The following is a 22,246-nucleotide window of genomic DNA, read 5'->3' on the forward strand; positions in this document are numbered from 1 at the left end:
GACATGACAGATATTATGTTTTTTCAGTAATAAATAGTTATCAGCTCATTCGAGATCCACAAGATTGTATATATTAAACCAATCTATCTTAGCATGAGCCAACATTAATATGGAGAATCCAGAATATAATAATGTTATTCATGATAGTTAGATACAATAGTAATGATCAAACGAAGTATTCAAATATGAAATATGATTATTGATTTACTATAATATATTAGTACTTAGTTATTGTCATTTATTGGTTATGATAAACATACGTGCGTATAAAGTATAATAACGTCTAACTCTTCAAAAATCTCCTAAAAAATAATTGTATATGTACAAAGTTTCACCAATGGTTGTCTGTGCAAACTCAAACTATACCTATATATAATATTGTTTATCTACATTGTTTTGATAAGTCGATGAACATAAATTGTATATATATTTTTTAATTATATAGCTGTTAATAGTAATAGTTTCTATTTCTTTCAACATAACTTTTAACATTTTATATTATCTTTATTATGAGTTAAGTCAATGTAGATGCTCGTTCTAAATATGATATGTTTATATATATCTAATGCGTGAAACCACAAAATCAATAAGTCGTTAAACTTTTTTGTTTTTGCTTCTTATCATCAATAATTTATGTTAAACACTAAAAAGTCAATGTGTAGTTTACATTTCTAAATAGATCGTATGCACATAAAGAAATTCAAGTCTTCAGAATAAATTATACGTAATGTTGCAGTAGAAGTTAGCCTTACGCAGTTGCGCATTTACCCACGTATAATCCATATTACAGATAAATGGATTTACTTTCAATAGATAAAATTGTGACATCAGAAATAGCGATCTCGTATATAAACTATACCAGGCACGCTGTTGGAAATAATACATTAATAATGAGCTGTTAAAACGTGACGAAAACGAATAAAACCCGTTAAAATACACATTTACAGAGTACACAATATACCTATAAAATAATAATATAATATATATAATATAATTACACATACGAATACGCGTTAGATGTTATTGCCTATCTATATCTTAGACAATCTGTTAAAAAACGAGTTTTTTCTAGTTTTATTTTATGTCATTGACAAACGTCTAGCGAAATATTTTAATCCCCATAGACCGTCAACCCGACGAACCAATTCAATATAATAGGTTACATCTATTGTGTAATGACGATGCTGCAGCGATTTATTTCACGTGCGCATCATTGTCACAGTGTCACGCTACATCGAATAAAAATGTATACGTTTATACCTCTATATAAACTATAAACGGCTTTCGATATGACATACAGTAAGTAGTAGTATATGTATACAGAGTGATGTATTTAACTGCAGGCTACACTAATTTTCCAAGTCGATTTATGTGAATTATAAATGCGTTATTTAATATTAAAATATAGTTAGAAGTATTTAAAAAACACAACATATTTAAAAAAAAAAACCTAAGATTATCACAATTTTTAGTTTTTATAATTATTATATCAATGAAGTCGTGCGAAATGTGTACTTAAAAATAATAAAAAATTAATGAGCAAATAACCTTTTTATTATGTAAAATAAATAATGATGATAATGTTAGAAGATAAATAATTCTAACTACAGAGGTACCTTACTAATGATTTAGAATAAAAAAAACAAATTGTATTTAGCGCATGGTATTATAAATGTTCTATAATTGTTGTTGATGGGTCGGGTCGACCGCTGGACACAGTATTGGGACGATGAGCGTAACTGCTCCGTATAATACGTGTGTGACAGACGTCATGATGTAGGAAATCGTGGGGAAAATTGTCAGCGGTTCGTTGAGCCGGTAGCAATCATCCCAAAATCATGCGATTGCCGGAAATGTGTACAATTAAACGCCGCCGATTCCGCGGAAATATAATCGTCAAAACTACATAGCGACCGGAAGTAAAAACTCGAAGTTTGCCGTTGGTCCTCAACTACAACTACGCCCCAGTCAGGTGAGTTAATCAAACAATTTAAGGTCGAGGTATATGAATTGGTAAATTTGTACCCACTACCAAGTAGATAATGTTGTAATAGAGGATGTGTGATCATGTCTACCGTTTATATATTATAATTATTTGATAAATTGATAAATAATCTAAATAGATTAATAGGTACCTATTGTAAATAAATAGCAAACTATATTGTAAAATAAATCTTTTGAAAGACAAACAAGAAAAATAACTGTATGATGATAAAAAAGTCACCAATAGCCAATGGTTTTAAAAATAATATGTTACCTCTTCCTAAATTTGTTAGATCAACGTGTAGAGTAGACTAACTACTTTACTGATAATTTCTGCGCTAATGCGAACCTAATAAATAGTAGTAGTTTCGTAATTTTTTTATATCCTAAATTGTTCATATATTTGAAATGTAATAGTCATGCAAGCTCCAAAATAATTATAATAAATTATTATCAAAAATAGTACACAATTACTGTGTGATTTTTTCGATTGCATTCTATGAGTATTCGATGTAAACATTTTAATTCGATTCAAATCAGCGCTGTGTAATGTGCAATGTGACATCGATCAATCAAACAGTGTCCTACCAATAATAGCTATAGATAATACAATATATTAAACATTATATGGAACGTTTATTAATCAAACTGAGTTACGTCTGGTATGCTCGCGTATATGGCCTCCAAAAGCAACAATTGGTTCTAGGCAACTCGCAACCGCGGGTCGTATAGGCTTATCATCGTTTATGTCGATGAATAGCAGTACAACATACCTATAAGGCCGTACCTACCTATATAATATATTATTATTAATTATTATTATTACTATATTATCTCCATGCTATTCAATATTCATATTATATTATTGTGTTGGACGTGTATTGTATTATTGTCTATAGGATATTTATCGGATATTATGAGATATTATCATATTATAGACTCGAATATACAATTGTATATATACTATATAGATACGTAGCATTGTTAAATTAATAGTAAAATATATAATATTATCGGGATGAAGATAAAACCTATTTGAGGGATAGCCAAATGCCAACACTAATTTAGGGTTGTCGTCAATTTTCTCTTGATAATAAATATTATATATTTATATATTATTATATTAGTTTTGTTATTTAAAACATTTGATTAATTTTAATAGGTCTATTAATAGTTTAAAATTATTATTATTAAGAATTTTGAATAGTACATGTATATCCATAATCCACATATGTTGGTTCGTTTTTTAGTTAAACAAATTTTGTACCTAAAAAAATGGTTAGTATACCTATTTAAAAAAAATTTCCAAGTGAAATACGTTACAGTTCCTAGAAACTTAGTATTTACGTTCCAACTAACATGATATATTACAACAGTAAGCATATAGTATACATTAAATGGCTTAAATAATAAAAAAACAATCAGTACATTATTTAATTAATACTGTTTTTGACTTTTTGAGGGTACCTGCATATGTAGTATTGATATTACAAACATATAAATGATTACGAGTGTAATGATAACCTGTAATAATATATGATTGTGATAGGTATGCGTTAAATAATTTTTCTAGAAGATAGGTTATTACGCTAACTTTAGTAAATGTATCTACTATCTATTAAATAAAATATAAGTATATATATTTTTTTTTATATAGGTTTGACTGCTATAATTAGTCTATATATTTCGTGGTACAAGCCCAATCACTGTACTTAAATTTAAATAATACATTTTTACGCGCATACTCGTCTATGTTCCTGAATTTTAACCCAACTGAATTCACCAAGTCAGTAGGTAATCTGCAAACCGCTACACGACAAAAAAGTAATTCGTGAATTTTTATTTATTTCTGATTAGATTTGAGTTCTTATTTAAAAGATTTTGTATTGCAATACTACGAAACGGTTGAAGATCGTGAAATAATTGTTAACCAAATTTGACGTAAATGAAAATCTGATACATTATATTAATGAAAACTAATATTTATTCAAAATTCAATAAAACGGGATTTTTATTTATTTCGTTTAAGATAATAAGGCTAGCAACCCTTGCTATATGTGTAGTGTGTACAAACTACATAATACCTCATAACAATAATATGCACATCGTGTATCTATATATAATATATATATATTCATAGATTCTCGATACTGTTTGGTTATTATGTTATTTAGTATATATTATATGATTCTATGTGTACATAATATTATGTTGCGATATACATATAGTATATACCATATATACACAGTGCGAAAAACCTGTTGTATCGATGTATCCGATACCGCCGTTTCCCACGCGTGTTTTTACACACTCTGTGTACCGACCACGGTGCGTGTACGACTATAAAACGACCAAAACGAGTGTACCCACTAGAGTGTTATTATGTTATATAATTTCATTTTTTCATTTTTTTTTGTATTTTTTTGAGGATTAAAAAACGATTTTCCACCACGCGAGAGTGATTACGGGGGGTTTACGACGGCGGAGCGGGCTAAATGATGAACATATTATACTATATATACATATATATATATAGGTACTTTGCGGTGCGCGAAAACAATGACAAAGACGATAATATTATACTATAATATTATAATGGGAAAATAAACGATCATCCGACCCGTAGAAAGTGCGCACACGCACGTACACGACGTATATATTTAACACAATATAATATAAGGTACGCGTTTGTAAGCGCGGCGGAATGCGCGCGCGACTTTAGCCTATTTGCCAAGAGGCGTGACACGCACGCACGCAAGTCGGTCGGTGCCAATACATATAATATTAACGTAGGTATACCGCAGTACACACACGTGCAGATGTAAACTATCATCCAATAATGATACATTATCTTTATCCATACAATCCGTAGAAAATATTATAGTTTATTGTGCATGTATCGTCATACATAAACGGAATGTACAAGTATCTACTACCTATATATTTACATATTCATTATATTATGCTTGAAGTCCAAAATATGTCAGAAAATCGTTAAGTATTTGAATATTTAAATTGAAAGTTCAAAAAAAATTCAATGTATTTACATTTTACATTTGTATCAAGTTACACTTTAAATGCTTAACGGCTTTACGTAAAATTGAATAAAATAATAATGTGTGAAAATGCATAGTTTATAGTAACCATCAAAGATTTTAAATTTGAATTATTTAAATAAAATGAGTAGTTATTATAATATTTATATGTATATAATAAACTTATTTAACATATATAATTTTAACCTAATATCACCACCACAAGCATTCTTTAAAGAAGGTACCTAACTATTATTGTAAAATTGTGCTGAGTTCTATCATAACGCAATCCCAATTTATACCACCATATTTGGTTTACGACAGCATATAGGATATCAAAGTTCTTTGCAGAAGCTGCAGGATAGTTAAAACAAATCTAACTAGATATTTGAAAATTACATGGTCAAATATATTAAGTACTTAAAAATTCCAAAAACCAAAAGTTGAATGAATTCGTAATCTAAGTATGAATTAAGATCACGCTTAAAAAAACTATTCTATATATATATATACACTGTATATCATACATGGAATATTGTATAAATGTATATGCATAATATACAAATCGCTGCAACAGCAGATGATAATAACTATGTCATTTAGCAAAGTATACCATTACATACGGAGTTGCAGTTATTACTCATGAGAGTCTCCGTGTGGTCATTAAAAACAACAAAAAAGAAGTTTTTACCCATAATACTATGTACTCGACTAACGCCTAAACGAAAAAATCGTCTTTAGACTTGAAAAGATTACAGTTGATAAGTATTGAGAAAAAAATCCATAATGTACTTATTTGTACTAGTTTATTATTTGTATATTTTACTAAAGAGACGATTTATATTTGTATGCATATGATCGTATAAGTCGATTGCAAAACTAACACGACCCGTTTCTGTCTCATAATACCTAATATAACCCAATAGTCTATAATAATATACCTATACATAATAAATACAATGATAATAAGGTTGGCGACGACGGCTTGACTGGTAGCGTATTTGGAGACAACTGGTTTGTAGTTTCGGTCACCTGAAGTACGTTTATACATATCCGTTTTACTGTATTACGTATATCTGAACATATCGAATGATTTCGAATTTACAATATTTTAAATCGTAAGTGATAATAAACAACGTTAATATTTCGTCGACATAATATGTAATATTACAGTAGTTATTCGGTGTATGGACCTCCTCACCAATGATAAAACTGTGTTTATTAAATAGGTATTAACTAATGTATCCTGTGAATTTCATATTATATAACATTAAATGGTATTTATAGTTTGTAAACGATCAACGATAGATACTACATGTGCGTACATAATACTTATGATTCTTGTGAACTTATTAGTTAGTAGGTATAAACTTTGATTAAGTTCTATCAATATTGTTAAATATTTTTTAATGTAATTACTTAATTGATAACGTCACAACGATAATAAATATGTACATTTAAAATATTAAGTATCTATATTCATCACCATCGACAATTTTATAATACTTTACACATAACTACTACTGATTATTTATTGATTGAGTTTGTAATTCGTATACGTATACGTGATGACATTTACAAAGACTAATGTTATTAAATAAAAATTAAAAAGTAATGGACGAAATGTATCAATAGTTACAGCCGTTTCAGTATAATTATAGCGGCTGTGCATTTTTAAAAATTAATTTAAACATTTAAAATCCACATTTTAACTCTTATTATGATTTATATTTTATATTATTTTAATCGGACATGGAAATAAATAAGTCGTTTTGAATATTCAACTACTTATACATGTAATAGGTACAATTAACTTTTTTATTTATTGTACAAAATAGTATACCTGCCTTACTGTTTTATAGTTTTTATTTTGTGGGAATTTTCTATTAGCAACAGCTTCACGCATTCTATTATATACTAATGTTTTAATTGAATGCAATTATGTTATTTAGGCCAAGACTAGGAGTTTTTTATTTTTAATTCAGAACTTTTCCTTTGACTGCGCGTATTGCCATTCTAACTGATCCGAAACTAATTGACGTTCCTATTTGCTTCATGTATATAAAAAAAAATTATCATTGTTTCCTCTACCCTCTGTTGTGGATAAATTTGTTTGTCACGACACAAGATTTGAGTTTATACATATAAACTGAAACGTAATGAATTAATATTTTAACGTCGAAGCATAAAGATAATAAAGAAAAATATTAATCAGCGATAGCAATAATTCATTGATACTTGATTAGGTACAATATTTTTGCAAATTTCAAAAAAAAAAAGTACAACAAAAAGTAAGTAATAAATACTTTATTCGATATATAGAAATGTTTAGTAGATGACTTAACTCATAAATATCTTTTATACGATATGTGCTGACTGAGAATAAGCTATATAATACTTAATTTATTATACATAAATCATGTGTGCGAGATTGTGGTCTATGACTATTTGTGTATGGCGAACTGGCGAACATATTTGTTTACAACTTTCTGTCGTCTGAGCCTGCACCCTTCATGTCCTACATTTAATTCAAGTCAGTTCTGTTCAATTAATTATTAAAATACATTGATACAATTCCTGTCGTTATTTTCGAAATCTTTATCGAGTCCACGCATTACAATAATACTCGAATTCAAATAATCACTGAATTCAACACATGGTTTATAAACAGTTTTTTTATATTATAATTTTGCGATGATAGTTTTAAATAAAAATAAAAGAGAGTTAATTTTAATTGTTAAAAGAGTATATTCTTATTGGCAACAGGCGTTAACAGTTGGCATTAACTACAATAATATGTATATATCGTGAATAAAAAGTTCATAAATTTCGATCGTATCGGCTTATAAGTTTGATTGCAATATCCACCATGGAGTAACTATGGTATGTAAAATAGTTCAATCTAAAATATTAACAATATCGTTATAATACCTGTAGCAGTGATAAATTATCTAAGCCATACGTATTATTACCAGATGTCCAGAACTCGTATTTATTTATTTACATTATTCAACTTTTTTTCTGTTTTATAGTGAATATATACTCAGTATTCACAGTAATATTTAAATGTATCATAAATACACGCTGAATGTTTAAAGAAAAAAATTATATTAAACAAAATCAAAGAAAAAAGTGTTTCGATAGATAGAGAGGAGATAGTCAAGGTCCGGTGCGCAAAAAACACACTGTGCGGTGTGTTTACCGCTACGTGCCGGTGTTTACCGTTCGGGTCGATCAAATGTGTTCCATCACTGGATCGGAACACATGCGGAAACCGTATGGTGTTAGTATATTAATATATATGCAGCAATGTACTTATACCAGTGGCGCGACTAGATAATATCTTTAGGATGAGGTGGGGGTGGAGTGTCGCATTAACGACACGTGACAGTGTGCACTCCCCTAACGCCATATTATATGCATTTATGTTATAAAATATCATAATTATAATAGATGTATTTGCATCGATTTAAATTGCCTCAATACGAATTCGGTGTAAAATTTACAAGTTTCAGTGATTTTATCTATCTTAAAATTACCGTATACAGCATGTCATCTGATTAAATTAAGATAATGCATTTATGTATTTATGTGTGAGTAAAAATAATATATTTTGAAAACTGTTACAACATCATAATTTCCCAATCTCCTCCCCACCAAATACTACACCATTCCGTCGGTTCATCAAGCTATATACTTCATTTTTTTTTCTTATTGAAATATCAACGTATTATATTTTACAACTCTTATTAAGATGTAACTAGTAAAAAAAGTCGAAAATGTGAAAGGAAGAATGATTAAATGAGGGAACTGTATGAATTAACAAAAATCATAAAATTGATTTTATGACTAGTATTACAGAAGTTAGGTTAGTTAAGTATTTACACATAAACTATGGTGGTGAGATAGTAAGGGTTATTTACTCGTATTTGTGGCTATTAAAAGAATAGATATATATTATATTATTATGAGTAGTGATGAAGTTGTCTGAGGGAGGGAAGGTTACTTACAAAGAAAGTAAAAAAAAACACATCATTACATGTACTTTTTATTGCGACACTGCGATATGTACAGTATAGGGTATCATTGTGATATGGTAAATTAAAATGATAAAAAAGATATTTTTTTTTTGTAAAGTCAAAACCTGTGGTCTAAAAGACAGAGAAATCGATTATTTTAGATTATCAACTTTTAAGTAGGTATTACGGAGGAAAGTTTTTTCACCGTTGATATCATTATGGAGACAATTCTTAATTATTATATTATATGATCTTTAATTACTTTACTGGAGAAACGACAACCCTTTTTCCGGCTCAGGTGACGACAATGACTTTCCCCTCGCTCGACTTGCTCGAGAATTATAAATTATAATATTAGGAAGTATATAATTTATTTGTGTATATATATATATATATTAACTAAGTATAAATAGTGTATGTATGTGTGTGTGCACGTACTTATAGTATATATACAATTTCATGGTTATCGTCGATCTCGTTTTTTACCTTCTCCGCTAGTATAGCCCACGTCATACTTTCGTTCACGAAAACCAATATTGAAGCGGTTATTAATTATTATTATTTTATTATCGACAATATTTTTTTCCTGAATATACTAGTATAGCGTAAAATAATAATAATACAAAAAAAATTCCAAGTACTTGTATATTTATCTATAATATATATATATTATGTACGGTGATTGTTGCGATTTCTCTGAATTACAGGAATTTTCTAGAGATTTTCGAATATAATATTACACTAAAATAATATATAGAACCACAACAAGCTAACTAAGGTATCGCACGATCCTAGCATTCGTTCCGATTCTCATGTATGATATATCACATAGTTCGTGCGTAATTTAAAAAAAAAGTGAAACCCCATGTAACATGCTTGAGTTTAATAAGAATTAGGTATACTTAAAAGCTTGGGTAAATTATAATATAATATTAACAAAATATTATTGTTCCAGGCAATCAAGAAAAATAATCCGGGTAATTCGGAGCTTGATAAAACTCATAAATTAAACAAGAGAAAGATTTGTCTATTTAAATTGGTAAGATAAGATATGACTAGATACTATAGATTATATATAGATATTAGATACAGATCGTACATAATGAAATTAATTTTTCACAAAATATAAATAAATAATCAACCAGTTTTCATAATTTTGATCGACGAAAGTGGATTTCATGTCCACGATTTAAAATCGAAAGTAGTTCACATATACACGATCAAGTCGAACATACTATAAACTAATATGTTAATAAGTGTATTCGTATACATGTACATAATACATCCCACCAATATTATACAATTGTATGATTAAAATGTTTCTCGCATGAGAAATGTACATGCTAAATTTTATCTTAGTACGCATAATAATACAAATTACAATATTATGTAGTATGTGAACTTCAGGTATTTTAACAGAATATATATAAAAATATTGGATATCGAGTATTTTCAAATAAATTTTATTTTTAAAAAATTTAAAATAATTATTTTACCAAAACAAAAATGATATCGATTAAGATCATATTACAGAATAATATTTTATTTATTTATAACGTTTTTTAATCACTAAAACCGCAGATTTTCTATTCTTAAACCAAAAATATTAATAACCACCAAGTCGAAAACGCTAACTCGATATTAATGATAAACGATAAACGATACAGGATTTAGAAACTCTCGACAGCAATAACGCATGACTCACCACTAAAGCTGACACCTCATGTTTTCGTTAGCTTAACCGTGAACCTCGGGGGATATTCGCATGTCTTAAGAATTTCTCCCGCGTACGTGATTTCATAATATTATTATTCAGTTACCCACCATTAGACGAACTGTACGGTGCGATACCGGTAAACCGTATAAACACACTACAGCTATATTATACGTACAAGTACAACAATTACATATTGATATTATCGTTTCTGTATGTCCAAGTTTTACCCACTGGGGTGAAGCCGTGAAGGGGCGTAGTTGTATATACTATATAATATTATATAAAATTTTATTATTATTTTATATAAAAGGCAATAAGTACGCCTACCAATACCTAAATATTCACTACACGATAGAACAATACCATATACATGTATCGGACATGATACGAATCGTCGATTTAGCCATGCGAAGAACAAAAATGAAAATCGCGTGATGATATTGCAGACGGCGCGGCGGTGGAAACTACTGCGGCGCTTTTAAACCCGCGGCGTCCGTCGCGGTGCATAATATTCACGAAACGCGCACGGCGATACCGCGCGATGAGGCTCCTCGCCGAGCTGCATTCCATTGAAGTGAACAAACCCGTCCAGGATTCAGTTTCATTACGTCCATAGGGGGCATCATTTTGTATACACACATACACATATATAATATATAAATACAAAATAATATGTAATATATGTTTAATGCGTTTGCCGACGGACGTGTGTGTAGTATAGGTACTGTGTACTTGTACCGCCGACGAATATTATTATATATTATGTACGCACTCTATTATATGTATAGCAGTATAATCTGGTTTGGAAATAATACACATTATAATCAGGTATCATAATATATAGTATGCATGTATTATATACTAGCTGGTAGGTATCATACATTCCGTTAACCCACCCATCCCCTCCACTTCAACCCGTCCATCCGGGTGACCAGTTCACTGTTTCCGTACCTACAGAAAGTTGTGATTTTATTCTATAATTTTTCTTTTGAAAATGCACTTAGTGATAGAGTTTGTAATACACAAAGTGATTCACTGCTTTAATCCTTTAATAATGATTTTGTCAAGATTACGATTTTTCAAGAAAAAGTATGTATGTATTTTATATCTTTATTTTTCTCTTTATTTAATTATGCATTTATAATTAATTGTTTACTTTGTATTATGCAATTACTATAATATTAATCAACCAAATATTTACTATTTAGCAGTACAGGGACCATTTTATTGTGTTTGTATTTTTGTATTCTATAGGTAATTTTCTTTCTATTCCATATTTCCATAATATATCTACGAGCTAACAAAAAAGCAAAATATATCCAGAAGACAAAAAAAATAGTGACTTATAATTCCTTCCTATCAATTAATTTTAAAAATAAAAATAAATATTTCACAATTTTGAAAACTGACCTACACTATAACTATATAATATTGTATAATATCATATACACTAATTCTAATAATATAATCTTTGGATACAATATGTATTACACAACAATGATGCCATAAACATAATAATGAATATCATGTAACTATAGTAGGTCATTTAATTTTACTTTTCACGTGACATCCATCCTATCGATGTGGTTTCAAACATAAAATAAAAAATTATTTTTTTCATTCATGTAAACTACTTTTAAAATTTAAGCATAGCGTACTATATTGATTATTATTATTGTTCTTGAATTAAAAACATGGAATAATTGTGCACTTGAAATAATATTTTTTTTTAGCAAGTTCTAATTCTTATAAGATAAATCATCTTTGGATAACATAGCGTTTCATATTTTTAAAAAAGAAACTTTAACTCAATAAATATAATAGGTATGATGTATGTTATAATATTGTTTATTTTTCTCTTTTTTAACTACCTACACTATATAACAGCAACGTATTAAAAACAATTAGAAGCTTCAATTATACACTTGTTAAAAATAAAATGGTGGTAAATATGGTGCTAATTCTATAATTGTTACACATGCTTTAATGAAAAGAATAATAGATACATTTTTCTTAATAAATCTTACGAGTGGCTATGTAGGTTACGCTATGGTGTGTAATGTGTATAATATATAATATACTATAACCTAACTACTGACAAACAGATTTTTTGTTTAGGGTTTCAACTTCGTGGCCATAATTTCATTAGAAAAATTTAGTTTTGTACTTCTGTGTAGGTAATATATAGTGTGATGTTAATTATGTATATGATATCTTAAGCCTACTCATGGCTATATAATATTTTAATTAGAATATTAATCCCCCATTGCAGAATAGTGTAAAAATTCTTAGAATGATTTTTTTTTATAAAATAATCGCAAAAATTGTAAATTGTAATTAATTGTATTATCTACTATCTATTATTTTATCTACAAATAGCTCTTACCTCTCGTGTTCTAAGAGTTTTTTGGTTAGCGATTCTTTCTTTTTGTCCCTCCTTAGTGTCATATTTTTTTCAAGATTGTCTCGTTCTTGTTGTAACTTTAACGTGAGAACTTTTTGTTCATCCGGCCGTTTTCTTTTCGTTTGAAGTTCCTTTTCAAAACGTATAGTCAGCCTTTCCAATTCTTTTTCCCATTCGTTCTACACAATATCATAATACCAATTTGTTAAGAAAACATGTATTTAGATAAGAATATTTATTTTTTACTTTGACAAGTTATAAAGTTAAGATATAATAATTTATCTCACGTTTATTTCTTCCTTAATACGATTGTCTTCGGCTTCTCGTTGCTTCGCAAACTTTCTGTACAAATCGTCTTCTTCTTTACGATGTTTCATTTCTAACCTAGTCTGTTCGTCTTTATCCTATAAATTCATAAAATATAAAACTATTATTAATAAAATAGTAAACTTAAGTCGTAAAAATAATCAAGTTGAAGTTTTTACATTATGAATAAACATTAAGTCTAGAATTAATATTCTATGAACGAAAACGTTCAAATTTAAATAAATTATTGGTGAAGTGTAGACGAAACTACTTTTATATACCATAGATTTTTTTTTAATTCATAAAAAAGACAACTTGACTACATTTTGATAGCTGTTAAAAATTGAATGTACGTGATGAAATACAATAAAATTTCCCTAAACTTTTAATCTACACTCGCTGCAAAAGAAATATCAAAAAGTACACTAAGGTGTAGTTTAAAATACGTTTAAAAGTGTCATTATTGGGTGGCTTCTTTTATTAAGTATTTGTGTGATTTCAGTAGCAATTAACGATTGTTCAAGATGCAATCGCATAACCAAAAACCCTTATCGAAAAAAAGAAGAGGGGAAAGACGTTTCCGCGACCACTAGCCATGTGTATGGTCTTCGAATATGATGCTTTCATGATGACTCTTATACTTGAAATACTTCTATACAATTTATACAACATTGGTTCTCATACTATCGATGATCGCAAAAATACCACGATATCCGCAGCTATACTCGCACCTACTTATACCATATGCGGTTACCACTTACCAAATTAAACTGTATGTATGTACGCATACCGCATGTCCAGCCGTACCAATATATTATTATAAACGCGTATACCTACGCGACTGTCAACATACGGCGTAGGTATAAATACCTGGGCTACCTGGCTACGGCTACCTTACGATTATGTTATACGCGTATACAAGTGAACAACACAATATAAAAATGATTGTGCGCCGTGTGTACCTACTACCAATATACATCGCTTTTTAATAACAATAATAATATTATATACCTAATAATAATAATAAAAAAAAAATATATATAAATAGGTGTGTGACCGGCTGACCTTAATATCGCGGTACCTCGGTATTGACATTGTATATAAACACATGAATTTTGTGTCGATTTTTCACGCCTATAAATCACCCAACTCGACATTACGCATCAGTATTCACCTAGCGTGCCACATAATATTATTATCATCACTATACTGTATACCTATATATTATAATATAATAGATATGTATATTGTATATATAATATTACAGACGTAGGTACGCATAATATTCGCAAATCGGGCCACTGACGCCGCACTCGTATACAAGTCGTGTATTGGTATATATAGGTGTGTAGTAGGTATTTAGTATATTATTATGTGCAACCAACGTCAAGTCCGAAAATTTATATGTCCAAATTATCATAATCGTAAATTTTATTTTTTTTCTTAACGTCATTCCCAACAAGATCAATACTCCAAAATGCTCATTGTGATATTATGAAGTTCTTTACTTCTAAAAATTTTAAATATATATATGGGGGCATAGATAAATAAATAAATACAAAATCTATATATATTCATTACATCATTAGAAACTGCTCCCTAAAATAAAATACTTATAAAATTTGGAACTTGAAATAAGGAAAAATGATAACTACAAAATAGATGAAGAAAGGGAGTTTTACTGTAGTATTACTAATTATTAGATAAACTCATGTAAGAAGAAAGAGCCGGTTATAATTTTATTTTAACCCGGGGTCTAAATGCCTGAAAAGTCGAACATAAAAAAGAAAATAATATTACTTCCAAAAAGGGGGAGGGGAATATAAAATTCGTAGACATACATTGAAACAAAACCGGTTCATGGCGTGGTTGGACGAAGAAAGTAATACACATTTTGTATCCACATAGTGCGTTTATATTATATAGGGAGGTGATGATTGAAGCATGACGTCATGGATCACAATACGTTTCGGGGTAAGTTCGGCAACATCGCACGTTAATATACATTTACCGTGTTGAATCATTGTATACCTAGTTTTTATTTGAATTTTTAATCAAGTAAAACAGGAAACCTAGTTACTAGACGTCCAATAACAGCGAAATAATAATAATATACAGTATAGTATACGAATTAAGAATGGTCTCGTGTGATTTGGAGTATTATATTTTATAATAATTAGTCATATTTTTACATTAAAATCATTCAGCACGACGTGCGGTGCATCCTACATCGAACGTTTTGTGAATAATGGCGCACGTAATTCGTTTTAAACGTTCATCATCATTCTGACTATACTGCAGAGCGATCATGGGATTGCGTTACGCTTTTTTTCGGTATTATAATGCATAAATACAAACGCATACCATACGTTTTTTCTGGATTAGAATATAAATCCGAAAATCATGAAATATTATGCGCCGTGTACAATCGGATCATTTAAAATAATAATAACATAGATATTCTCTATTATTATAAGTATATGTTATTATATGTATGGTTTATCATTTATTTTTTTTCGCAAAAATACATGTTTTTCAAACGTGTAGTCTTAGATTTCAACGGTTGCGTGACATTCGACTTTGACTACTACACATAAAATCCTTGGAATGCTTCACATATACAATACACATATACTATATACTTCTTATAAATTATAAAGGACAGATGTTTAAATCGTATTTTTCACGATTCATTTAATGTATCTAAATTCCTATTGTTTAGAATACCGCAAAACAAATACAATTCATTTTTATTTAGTGCGACCATACAATATAAATAGGTATTTCACATATGTTCATTTTTATCGCTTCGTTAACATCTATTGAGTTATTATTACAAATTATAACAATAAATTCTAGTGATATATAATATATACATCAGTGATTAAGTTAAAAATGTATATATTTATTGACAGTATTTAAATTCACGATTTGTCAATTGTTTTTTTTTTTAAAGCTTCTTAAAATATAGTATTGTACAGTCTACAGGTGTCAAGTATAATACAATATACTATATCATGTGATTATTATTTACAGGTATTACGTTAACAAAGTTCAGATTAAAAAATACTTTGATAATCCAATAATTTAAATTATTACAATAAAAATAGTACCTATTTTTTTCCTATATTGTTGTTCTATAATGACTTTAAATTGTGTTTAAAAAAATATTTTCAAACACGTAATTACTATTCGAGATAATATGTATTCGCTGTTAAATCGCCCAATATATGTTATGTATTATTATATGGGACAGTGCGTGGATGATGTTATAGCCTTATATTTCACCGTGCAGGAAATATCAAGTGCTTCAAGGACACATTTAATCTAATTTGTTCAATATAGCTATGGTTTGGTGCAAAAACCATTTAAACGAACATCGTTTAACTTAACCTTACTTATATAGGTATCGTTTGTGCGTATGATAATGATAGTAAAATACACCCGTAAATTGTAAAACTGCAGGTTTATAACATTGTATTGCTATCGTCTTCGTTAATACGATGAAGATGGTTTTGTTTTCTTTATGCCGCGGCAATAATCTTTTTGCATAATATGTCCTTGTGGTGTTGTGCGAGGTTTCTCGTACTTGTAGGCCGAAAAGACCTAACCCATGTCTCCGCTGCGAAAACAGCGTATATGTGATGGAATGTGTCACACACATAGCTACATAATATTTTATTGTTATACATAGGTACGTCTACAACGAATTCGTGACGGTTGTTTAAGTCACCGTTGTGTCGCTCGCAGTCAAATTATTATATATTGTTTTAACGTTTACACGCGGACTTCGAAATAAAAAATATGTTAAATCAACTCTCATTACCACAATTTTTTTTTTTAATTTCAAAAAAATCAATTCAACTTAGTATATATATTTTTTCGTCCACCGAGTCTTCTTTTTTATTTCTTATTATTATTCGTATTGTAATTCCGTTTCAATATTTACCGTATCTAATACACTGTGTATATACATTTATATATATATATACATATACATATATATTATATATATGAGCCAAATAAAGCGTGAACTAGAAAAATAAATTGCAATAGGTCTGCACACCGCAACCAGAGAGAACCGCAAAATTCTAAAAGAACACTGTCATTGCACTTCATTCCCTGAATCGACATTCCATTCACCGCGCGCAACGATCGGTACGCTACCTGCACCACCGATGTATTTATATAGTAGTTGTCGTCGACTATTATTAATATTATACTATACGTGTGTATGTATGTGTAGGTGTGTGTGTGTATATATATAAAAAGAAAGAGACTATCAAAAATATAATACCTATATAATACGCGTGTTATACGTACCTATAAATATATAACAATAAAAAAGCCAAGTCTTCGCGTTTCGACTAAATTTATACTCTCCTAAGTCGTAATGAAATTAATCATGATTTTCGAGCCGGAATTGTAAATTTATACCTGAATAACGAATTTCTTTAATTATATTCTCGTGACATGACCTGCGCATTAAGTTTGATTGGGTATTCTTTTTATTTTTATGAATTTATAATTTTTTTTTTTTTTTTGAGAGAGAGAGAGAGAGAGAGAGAGATTCGTATAATATTATTGTCTGTAGATACCACGGTAAAGATGGCGCCCAGTCATTTCCGACCGATTACAACTACAGCCAAACGTTTTTGTTTTCACATCCTGCTTCCTGGATGATCATTTAAAGATTAAATTCATTCTTATTTGGTAAACGAAACTGCAAGATATGATCCATCATAATGTCGTTATTATTATTATTTTTTGTATTATTACATCATGATTTTTCTAAGTGAAAAAAAAAATATTTATATAATTAACCAATTATTTGCACAAATTTAAAAACTATAATTATTATAAAATAAAGTGAAATTGGGAATTACAGACATGAGAAAAAAACAAAAAACTCGACATGCTCTTATTAACTAAGGTAGTACAAATAATAATAAGTAATTAATATTTTTATTATGATTATTGATTTTATTATTACACATAATTTTATCTACATAATTTGCTTTTTTAAAATAAAAACACAAATCAAAACATTTCAATACCATAATTGTAAATGTTTTATGTTAAAAGTACCTATTATATTATAATTCCCAGATTATAATATATTATACTTGATAAATTTTACTGAATTAAAATAATTTTTTTCTACTTCTACTCTATTGACTATTCCGTATAGATGTTAAATAAAATAAGAAAATTGTATCAAAGTATTTAACAGCAAAACCTACTACTTTCCTTCCGAGAGTAGTAAATTAACTAAAGAGTTCTAAGAATCCAGTATTGAGTGAAATACACACACACATATTTACACAATGTTGATAGTTGATGGAGCATTTAACTATTGGTAAATGTTTTTCTTTTCTTTTTAATTGAATTAATAATATGTTGAAAAAAACTATTAACGAATGACAAATAACGATAAAAATAATATGAACCTTATATATTTTGCAAGTTTTTTTTATTTTTTTGAAAAAATACAAAAATTATGGAACACTATAATAGAGTTTAAATTAATTGTTTATACATATAGGTAGGTTTATATATAAATGTGTTTTAGTATATGAGTAATTAAATTTGAGAACTATTAAAAATTTATTTATATTATTACATCTAAACTATAATATTGAGTATTCGAAATAATTCAAAACCGTTATTTAAATTTTATATTTAAGTATTTAACACAGTATACGTCACGAGTTATGATATAAACGCTAATCAAAGTTTTTAATAATATTTATGACTGCTTTATAAAGTAGTAAAAAACAATTTAGTAATAAATTCGACACCAAATCCATTTTTGTATTATGTACCTATTATAATTAAATGTTTAAAATTATGAAAAAATAAAATTATCCAGCTTATCAATGTTATCAGGGAAAAATAAATATTGTCCTTAACAGGCCTCTAGAACACGAGCATTATTAAAGTATAAAATGTTATTCATTTAGCTATTTCAAAAAATTCATCATTGATAAAAAAAAAAATTTAATTTAATGGCTTTTGCATTTTAGTGTTTGCTCGATTCAAATAAATAATTTATTTATATATTTATATCAACTCATGAATAGTTAAAATATACCTAACTAATATATAAACCAAAAAACATTATACATAGGTACATGTTTTACTACTATATAATATAGAATATAGAATATAGAATATACTCTATATAATTGTACTAAATTCATTTAAAAAAATATATGTGCCCAGTAATTGTCCACACATGATCTAATAATATAAGAAAATAAATACTGTAAGTATTATAATAGACATGAATTTCAACTGCATATTTCAATTATGGGAAAAACGATTGACGAATGATGTATGTATAATAGAAAGAGGTTTGGGTGTTAATATTCTAAGCATTCCAAACTTGTGCAACGCGTAACTCTAGTGTATTACGTAAAAAATCTAAAAAGACCTTTCGCCGACTCTTAATTGTTTTAACCACAAATGGTTCGCACACATGATGAGTAAACGTACACGTAAGTATAATAATGTATTCGTTGTATTGTTTTGAGGTATGCAAATGATGTAAGTACACACGTATTATACAAACTAAACATTCGAAAATAAATTAAATAGACAGAAAAAAACTTAGTATCTATATAATATATACATCAACAACTATTAAGCGTTTCAATTTTTAATGCATATAATAATATGTATTATTGACCAATATATATTATATTATACATGTATAAATAAAAATATAAGAGCCGAATAATTGATCGTGTAATTATTGTAATTGTATATTTATTCGACCAAGACGATATTGTTATATCGGTATAACTCTTGAGTTATAAAAATGTACTAAGTTTAATATCCGTGTGTTTTTTTTTAAGAACGATACATGGAAAACGTTTTTACTGGTTATACTTTATACGTCTTCATAAAGTAGTAAGTATACTATTCATTATTCATGTATATTATACTAAATATGTGTGTTTATAAAATACGAGACGGATATGAGTGATATGACATTATAAACTTGCACAAATTTATCGTTTATATACGTTAATACATTAAACTGCGTTTAATTACGCAGTTTATTTTAATTTGAAATATTTATTTAACTAATTAAACTCAATGTTCGTGTTAATATGTATTACGTATTATATCACTAATTTAAAATTTCCAAAATCAATCTTTTTGAGTATCAGATACTCCCTCTGCAGTGCAAGAGGTAGGGAAACTTTTCTTGCAACCCATTATTCACGTTCACTGCACTTATTACTGTTTCTATAGATATCCGTGATACGCGCAGAAAGTAGAATAGGTACACACAAGCGCGCCAATGCCGCTATATTACATTTTGTAAAATTAATAATAATATAGTTGCCACTAAGCGGATAAACTCGAAATAAATAATGATATACCGATTAATTATAATTTATGATTTGTAAGTACGAGTGGCCGATTATCATAATGTCGGATTTTATATGAATGATGAAACTGCACGATTAATAAAAAATATTACTCCATACATATATTATACACGACGCGTGTGCGGGTAACTTTGTGATAATATTTAAGGGAAAGTCAGCCCTCTACATTTCGTCGGGAAAAAGTTCTGCCTTATAGACCCACCTCCCGCACAGCACACCGCCCCAAGTGCCGAGCGCGCCCCAAAAGCACACAACATAAAAATTATTCATGCACAATATTATATACGGACGGAACACTTACCAGGTAACAGTGTATGGGTTTCTCCCGGACGCCGTTCTTGTTCGGGTACGATTTGTGGAGTTCGGTGGCGCGGAGCGCGTGCGCAATGTGCAGGGCCGAGGCGTCGAACCGGCCGTACTGGTAACCGGTGTCCGGGGTGGACGATCCGATGTACGGCGCCGGTAGCGGCGACTGCGCTCGGTTGTTGGGCGTCGAACCGTTGAGGTGCTGCTTGATGTTGAGCGCCTCGGCGTCGAACGTGCCCTTACCGCTGCCGCGTATTTGGTCGTTGACGTACGTCGTCGACTTGGGCACGTTCAGCGCGCTCCTGATGCCCACCGACGTGCCGTCCAGGTGGCCCGGCCCGATTTTCGGCACGTGGCTCGAGCAGTACACCTCCTTGTCCTCCTGCCGGTGCTGGTTGTTGTAGTACGTCTTCAGCGTCAGCTTCGTGCCGCACACGACGCACTTGAAACACCCGCTGTGGAAGAAAGTGAAGTCTTTGAGCGGGCCCACCCGGTCCACCTGGTACACCGTCTGGTAGCATCGCAGGCACGCGCTCTCGTAAAAGTTCGACCGGTACATGATGCTGCAGCGCGGGCCCCTGCGATGTCGCAGTCGGCGTTATACACCGTAAGGTGCCTCTACCGTCATATCTTAATTTGCTCGGCGTATACAGTAACAGCAGCGTGATGAGTGAACTGCCGCGGGGGTGATACGACCACTGACCGGCTACGGATCGTCGTCTACAAAACACAATAATAATATGATTATCATAAATTATTAACGACATAAACGTTATGATAAATGCGGAGAAAAATACCACCCTTATAGAGCAGTATTATATTAAGTTACGTCGGTATACAGCTGGTATCGAAATGGTTCCCGAGTCCCTACTACCCCGGTGACCGAATCTTTGTCATTAAAAAAAAAAAGCAGTTTTCTATTAGACGAGCCGAATTTTGGTTTCAGTTTATGATCGGTTCTCGTATTAACGATTATTAAAAAAAATGAAATAGTTCAAATTTTCAATTTTAAACGATTTTTTGCGATGCAATATTCTACTCGTACTTCACTCGAAAAACTCTATGACGGACTA

At 29.7% G+C, this 22,246-nt stretch overlaps 1 protein-coding gene across 1 annotated transcript in view; it reads right to left on the reverse strand.

The window, feature by feature from the left end:
* Window positions 1-22,246, reverse strand: part of LOC114119784 (hillarin) — a 39,201-nt gene that overhangs the window by 10,290 nt on the left and 6,665 nt on the right. The window contains exons 2-4 of the mRNA XM_050200059.1: window positions 21,169-21,893; window positions 13,446-13,562; window positions 13,141-13,337 (exon numbers count right to left, since the gene is read on the reverse strand). Of these exons, the coding sequence (XP_050056016.1) occupies window positions 13,141-13,337; window positions 13,446-13,562; window positions 21,169-21,732 (878 nt within the window). The 5' untranslated portion in view covers window positions 21,733-21,893. The remainder of the gene's footprint in view (window positions 1-13,140; window positions 13,338-13,445; window positions 13,563-21,168; window positions 21,894-22,246) is intronic.

The sequence above is a fragment of the Aphis gossypii genome, chromosome 2, assembly GCF_020184175.1.
Source record: "Aphis gossypii isolate Hap1 chromosome 2, ASM2018417v2, whole genome shotgun sequence".
In the NCBI taxonomy this organism is placed as follows: Eukaryota; Metazoa; Arthropoda; class Insecta; order Hemiptera; family Aphididae; genus Aphis; species Aphis gossypii.